This window comes from Sinocyclocheilus anshuiensis, unplaced genomic scaffold, assembly GCF_001515605.1.
Source record: "Sinocyclocheilus anshuiensis isolate Anshui unplaced genomic scaffold, SAMN03320099.WGS_v1.1 scaffold1447, whole genome shotgun sequence".
Lineage (NCBI taxonomy): Eukaryota > Metazoa > Chordata > Actinopteri > Cypriniformes > Cyprinidae > Sinocyclocheilus > Sinocyclocheilus anshuiensis.
The window spans coordinates 365,334-372,940 of record NW_015536547.1 but is presented as its reverse complement, the minus strand read 5'-3'; the positions used below and the strand labels follow the sequence as shown (position 1 = coordinate 372,940).

The 7,607-nt window shown below is 40.3% G+C and overlaps 1 protein-coding gene across 1 annotated transcript in view; it reads right to left on the bottom strand.

Moving 5' to 3' along the window:
- Window positions 1–4,728: 4,728 nt before the first annotated feature.
- LOC107698798 (gastrula zinc finger protein XlCGF57.1-like) overlaps window positions 4,729–7,607 on the bottom strand; it is a 12,550-nt gene continuing 9,671 nt past the window's right edge. The window contains exon 2 of the mRNA XM_016499904.1: window positions 4,729–6,471. Coding sequence (XP_016355390.1) covers window positions 5,141–6,436 — 1,296 coding nt within the window. The 5' untranslated portion in view covers window positions 6,437–6,471 and the 3' untranslated portion in view covers window positions 4,729–5,140. The remainder of the gene's footprint in view (window positions 6,472–7,607) is intronic.

The following is a 7,607-nucleotide window of genomic DNA, read 5'->3' as shown; positions in this document are numbered from 1 at the left end:
TTTTTGGGTGAACAAATCCTGCAATCGCATAAGATTGTTTAAAAAGTGCAATGGACACCGTTAAGAAACACATTTAGTGACTTTGAACCTAATTATGTATTTCTATGCAGACAGAGACTGTAACACCCTACATCCTCATCAGCTGCAGAGAAGGACTGCCACACAAGGGTGTCAAAATAGTGATGTACAACGAAGACATAATTGATAATTGTGCTGATATTTCATTGGCACGCAGCCTACTGTTTTTCATATATTTTGTGTTTTGGGGTAGAATACATTGCTCTTCCTTGAAAGATTCATCTTCAAGATGGAGGAAGAAAAAGCTATCCCCATAACAATAAAGAGTGTACAACTTTCTCTGCCAGATTTAATGAGAAATCTCAATGAATTTGCATGTGCAGTGTGAGATTGTCTACAGTACATTTAGGTAATTGTTGTAGAGAGGTAAAATTAACTGTAAAAAAAAAAAAAAAACAAGTACCTTTGAGCCTCTGTAGTTTATATCCATAACATTAATGTAATCAAATTAAATCTAGAACCAAAGCTATTTGCCACTGCCAGGGCATTAACGTTTTTATAGAAAATATTTTATAATTTGTTATAGAAAAACAAGTTATGCTCAGAGTACAGAGCCTCGATCTTTTGGCTGCTATATTCTTATTGACCACCAGATTTTTGACACTCATGAAGCTTTGAATCTTTTCCCGAAACAGTCAGAGGAAAGCCTCAGTGCTTCATGAGGCTTCATTTGCCCATCACTATTTCCCGCTCATGTCCATTGCCGTCATCATAGCCTTCACATTCTTTCTGATTTGAATGATCCTTCTCTATCAAGCTAGCTAAATATGTTTAACATTCTTAATTCTTGTAAAATGTGCAGTTATATTACGGGCCGTTGGCATGAATTGTACTCGTGATGGAGCGGTGGTGGAGCGCTCTTGGAGCGAGTGAAAGCCACGACGCTTCGACTTTTAAAAAATCTGCATCTTCCCTCCAATCAAAATCACACTGCTCCACTCCGCTCACATACTCTGGTACTGATCAACATCACACCCCTCCTGTGACCCATGGTTTGTCTGTATGTCTATTCAGAGCCAGTGAGAAACGGACTTTCATAATAATAAAAAAACTGCATTAACGTGCGATAAAATAATTGTTGGCGTTAATCAATTAATGCGTCAACGCGATAACTTGCCCAACCCTAATATATATATATATATATATACAGGCCCGGTTCTACGGGGGTGCTTGAGGGTGCTAAGCACCCCCAAACAAAAGCGAAAGCACCCTCAGATAAAATTATTAATAGCGTATTAATTTTCACCATCAATAAAAACACAAACAGATGTACACACACACAAATTCGCAAAATTAATGCATAAATACTATATATAAATACTATAATGATTTTATTTTCATCATGCTTTCATGCCTCCAACACCCACTTAATGCATTTGATTGGTTGTGAGCCTTCTCAGTTTGCGATTGCGATGCGTATAATTGACACTCTCTTTAATTGATCACTTGTTTGTGCGTCCTGCTCAGGAAATTCGTTGGCTGACTTTTTACAGTAGCCTAAAAATACTAATTAGGGACATAAGAAATTGGTTAACGAAATCCCAAACCCTTACAGCCCAAGACGATCAACAATTAATCTGTCAAATAACACCACCTGCCGATGACAGCGTACCCCGCCCTACAAACTCACTTACACCACATGACACCCCTGCACACCCGGGCGACAACCCCCTGCAAGTGCCGCGGCCAATGGCACCAAGTGACTTAGGTGACGAAGAGCCCTTACAGGTGATGTGCCAAGAAAAATACCCAAGTCGATCGTTTAGTGGCAGTGGAAATAACCGTTCATTTAGTAGCTCTTGATTCAAAAATAGAGAGGCTGGAATATTTTGTAGAACGGGATGCTGCATTTTGTTATGTTTGTCGTAAATATGGCTCAGCTGGGACAGATGCGTTTATAACCACTGGCTACAACAATTGGCGACATGCCCTTGTTCAAAATAAAGGATTTTAGTCCTATAGGCTAACATATGTCAGCAATAGTACTGTCGAAGGAAAGGCTTGCTAGAGTCAAGAAAGGCACTGAGACTTCATCTCGTTAATTCAGCACAGTTTGAAAGGAACCGTGCCTACCTATCAGCAGTTGTGGACATAATCCAATTCATAGCTGTGAACCAGCTTCCTTTTCGTGGATCTGTAGATGCAGTGGATGCAAGGGGTGAGGAAGACTGTGGATTGTTTTTAGCTATGATGGACTACACTCTTAAAAAAGATAAGGAGCTTGCAAAGATTTTCACAACAATCCCTTCCAATGCCACATACACCTCAAATAATATACAGAACGAAATTATTGAAAACATGAGGCAAATAGTTACAGAAGAGATAGTCAGAGATATTGCAGATGAGTGGTACACATTAAAAGAGGAGGCACCAAAGACCCCACTGGGTGTGAGAACATTTCAATTGTGCTGCGTTATGTGCACAAAACTAACTGTGAGAGACTTATTTCAATGGCTATGACTCAACACTTTGATGCTGTGTCTCTGACCAAGTTGATCTTATCACAACGTAAAGATAATGGATTAAGTACTGACAAAATTCTAAGCCAGTGTTATGATGGCGCAAGTGTCATGTCAGGAACACAAGGCATGGTACAGAAAGTCTTGCAAGAGGAATTACAGAGAGAAGTGCCATATGTGCACTGTTTCAATCATCAGCTCCACCTGGTTATAGCGCATGCCATGTCTTCTAAAAAAAATGCACTGGCAAACTTTTTCGATGTATGCAGCTCTCTTTACAAGTACTTCAGAAAACCTACAGTGGCTGCAGTATACACTGGACAGAAGTTGAAGCGGTTGCTAGAACAGCGTTGGACTGGACACCTGGCGACAGTCACTGTTATCATGAAGTCTTTTAACAGCATTCTCTCCCTCCTCCAGCAGATGGACGGCAACCAATCCAGCAGCACAGAAGTGAGGCTTAAAGCCAGTCGAGTTTGCTGGATCCCCCCAACACTCTTCTCCAAGCACACACCACCAGCCTATACACTGGTGTCAGTATGGTCCACAGTGCACTCAAGGGTGTGGAGGAACTGAGATGTAAGAGTCAGTTTGACTTCCAGTTTTTTCTGGAAAAAATAAAATAGAAACATTTAAGCTACTGAAAGAACAAAACGGAGTAGTTCGATCACGGTTATATCCACGGGCGCTGCGGATAATCCGGGGGTCGGATGATAAAAAAATGCATTCTGATTATTTACGGGTGGGTGGATAAATCATAAATGATGCAAATATTAACATTTTTTTAAAATACATTTTTCATGAGGCAGACGATTTCATTTGTTTGTTTGTGTGTGTGTGTGTGTGTGTGTGTTCGTTCACCTGATCGGGAAGTTGCGGTGATAGAAACGGTGACATCCCAGATAAAGTTTAAAAGGAGTAAAGCCTGTGTTAATGCTATTGAATAGGCTAATATGGCCAAAGAAGATTTTTTTTTTATAAATAAATGTTCATTTAAAAGCAGCCCATCAGCGTGTTATGTTACCGTTACCCCTTACGGCTCCGACGAGGTTTTGTTCCATCCTCCACGCTGTGCCAACTCACAAAGGACTATTTTTAGCCAAGCAGCGAGGAGAGCCGCTTCAGAAACGTGCTGTGGCTGGCCGGTATAAATACAAGCACTGACTAGAGCGGCCACGATTAGCTCCGGTGGCCGTGGACCCGTAACGCGCCTCTAACGTCACTGAATCTGCTGTTAAAAATAAACCATCCATTCATCATATCATCATGCAAAACATACACGACAAATAGCGAATTTTTCATTGCTTCTCGAAACGTCACAGCATTTCCACATCGGCGATGACGACTGTGGCGCCAAATCATTTATGTCTCCACGCATCATGTACGTCGTCACGCGTTGACGTCATCAAATCGCAATCGGTTCGTGAGATCGGCCAAGTTAGTGAGTACCGCTCGAGTCATAAAATGATTATCGGCCGATACCGATCTCTGGCCGATTGATCAGAGCATCCCTAACTGATACACATGTTTTCTTTCTCAACTGTTTACAGTCACCTAAGACAAAACTGATTGTGTTTACGAGGATACTTGCCAAGATGGCCATTTTGGCATAATTTTATGTGTATTTGGCCACTTAAGTGCAACAAACTGTGAAAAATAGAAAGGCCCCTTGGAAACGCACGAATATCGAATGGCTTAAAAAGTATTTAAGAAGAGGTGCAAATTATAAATTGTGACAATGCAACAAGATGCTATTAGTTCGGTCATCTGTCCCGAAACGACAGCGAAAGTCTTGTATCACAGCGTGCCGTAGCTCTTGTAGAGCACACGAGATGAGAAGCCATTTCAAGAGAGTGAAAGAGAGAAGATGCGGTACAGCTGCATCACTCATGCGGTTTTTCAAATGACTCAATTGATTTATTAGTTTATTATGTGTGGACTTATTTACTCATCTAACCTACACGCTATATTGAATAAATGTGTGAAGGAATTTAAACTCGAAAGCTGCGGGAATGAGTAAAACTATGCGATATATGCGCAATCCCACACCGAAATTCAAGATCTGACCAAAACATTGGATTATAAATCTTTAAGTATTAAAGTCAAACATTTATCAATGTTCATTTTGCAATCTCGCTAGTTTCCTGACTGATAAAACTTCCCTTTGTTGGTGAAATGGAGTTGTGTGACATTCTAGAGAGGTGTGTTAAGAGCAGGTTTTAGTGAAGTGCTGTGGAGCTTCTGGCACCATGGTGGAAACGCAGCATGATTTTGGGCTTGGTGCTAGGCTTTTAGCCCAAAAAGCCCTGTTGAAAGCCCTGGCCTTGCACTGTATGTTTTGAATCATAAGCCTTTTTCTGTTATCGTTTATTATTTAGTGCACGCATACACTGTTTTATGCATTTATACTTCAACTGACATGTAAAATTGTAACTAGTTAATTCTTCATTAGACTAATCAATACAATTAATCTAACTCATAGTCACTGGAAATTAATAGGTGATTTAGTACTGTAACAATAATCAGCGCATTATACAGTCTCCAAACATGAAGTGTTTCCTGTCTGTGAAATTAATTCCACACAACATACAAAAACAATTCTCTCATACATGAATTCTCATGTGGCACTTAAGGGCTGTTTTATATCTATAACTTTTTCCACAGTGACCACATGTAAACGGCTTCTCTCCAGTGTGAACTCTCATGTGCCTGTTAAGAGTTCCTTTTCGGTTGAAACTTTTTCCACATTGTTGGCATGTGAAAGGTTTCTCTCCTGTGTGAATTCTTATGTGATCTTTAAAATGTCGTTTTTGACTGAAACTCTTTCCACACTGAGGGCATGTGTAGGACGTCTCTACAGAGTGAATTCTCATGTGGTATTTAAAGGGTCCTTTTTGCTTGAAACTCTTTCCACATTGAGTGCACATGTAGGATTTCTCTCCAGAGTGAAGTCTCATGTGGGCTTTAAAGTTTTCATGTCGATCAAAACTCCTTCCACACTGTAGACAGGTAAAATACTTCTCTCTAGTGTGAATTACAATGTGTCTGTTAAAGCTTCCTTTTTGAGTGAAACTTGTTCCACATTGTTGGCAGGTGAAAAGGCTCTCTCCAGAGTGAACTGTCATGTGGGAATTAAGGTTTCCTTTATGGCAGAAACTTCTTCCACACTGTTGGCAGGTGAAAGGCTTATCTCCAGTGTGAACGTTTATGTGGACTTTGAGATTTCCAATTTGAGTGAAACTCCTTCCACACTGAAGGCATGTGTAAGGCTTCTCTCCATTGTGTATTCTCATGTGTCTGCTAAGAGTTACGTTTTGAGCAAACGTCTTTCCGCATTGAGAGCACGTGTAAGGTTTCTCCCCAGTGTGAATTCTAATATGTCTGTTCAGGCTTTCATTCTGAGCAAAAGTCTTTCCACATTGAGAGCACGTGTAAGGTTTCTCTCCAGTGTGAACTCTCATGTGCTTTTTAAGGCTCCCCTTAAGACTGAATCTGTTTCCACACTGTTGGCAGATGAAAGGGCACTCTCCAGTGTGAATTCTCATGTGAACTTTAAGGTTTCCTTTAAAACTGAAACACCTTCCACACTGAAGGCACGTGTAAGGCTTCTCTCCAGTGTGAACTCTCATGTGTCTTTTAAGGCTTTCTTTTTTAGATAAACGCTTTCCACAGTGTTGGCAGGTACGAGGCTTCTCTCCAGAGTGAACTCTCGTGTGGACCTTAAGCTTTTCATTTTGGTTGAAACACGTTTCAAACTGTTGGCAGGTGAAATGACTTTTAATTCCTGACTTTTTAGCCCTTTTCCGTGAGGAAGTCTTTTCAGTCTGGGAGCAACTAAAAGTTTTTTCTTCTGTTATGAAATCATGATTCTTATATTGATCTTCTTCTTCCATTTCCATCAGCACTTCACTCTCCTTTTTCAGCACTATCAGATCTAAGGCAAAAAGAGACAAATGCAAATTAACACCAGTTTAATGGCACAAAACTACAAACAACAAAACATGAAGACATGTAAAGCATCTAGATCCTATACCCAGGGGCATCAAGCAGGATTTATACTTTCGCACGGCTCCACGCCGTGAGCCTCCGCTCCACGCGCACCTTCCCAAACAGACGAAGTTTTATACTTGTTGCATTCGCCGTTGTACTATTCTTTGAAACTACAGGGGGTGACGAGGAGTAATTGTCCTCTGAATCACTGATGAGAGGAAGTCATTTGCCGGTACAAGGCTTCTCGCGTGATTAAGGAGTTGATGAATGAATAATTTCTTTATGTACAAACTGATTAAAATAATCTTAAGCTTTTGGGTTTATTTCGCATTAAACACAACAACTTTAAGCAAATTAGGGCTTCATTGTTTAATCGAAAAATTAAATCGCAAAGGCGATAAATCGCGATTAGGCAGAAGCTGTGATTGTCATGCGTATCTTTCAGCAAAGCACGGTTCTGTGATCAGTAGTAAATCTCCATTCGAAGGCAAGAGGGCGCTCTCGCGCGGAAACTCCAAATAAGCCTTGCGGAACAAACCCAGGAAATCCCTATAGCGGTTGCTGAATAAACAGAAGATTTAACTGCTTTCATTACTTCAACGTGACTAATAAACATACGACTACGACAATATATGGTTTATCTGAGTTCGTCTTATTATAACTTTTATTATAATAAAGTATATAATAATGCAATGCTAATCGACATAGCCTTTATCACTGCTTAGAATACTATGAAATATGTTGCGTGCCTTATTCTGTGTAAGAAGTCACATCATCTCACAGAAGGATTTATTTCAAACACTCGACTGACGTTATGAAGTGAGTTTGGAGTAAAAACATCATTAAATGTGTTATTTTCACGTGCTTTCAGAAGGAGCAGCATTTACTACACCGAGCCGTAGTTCACTGACAAGCTACGCAAACAGCTTTCATAATCGCAGAACGATTTCTTCGATTTCATAATCGCGGGATTAAATCGTCTGCGATTATGTACGCGATTTTGCGTAGCTTGTCAGTGAACTACGGCTCTGTGTAGTAAATGCTGCTCCATCTGAAAGCACGTGCTGGAGATTTACTACT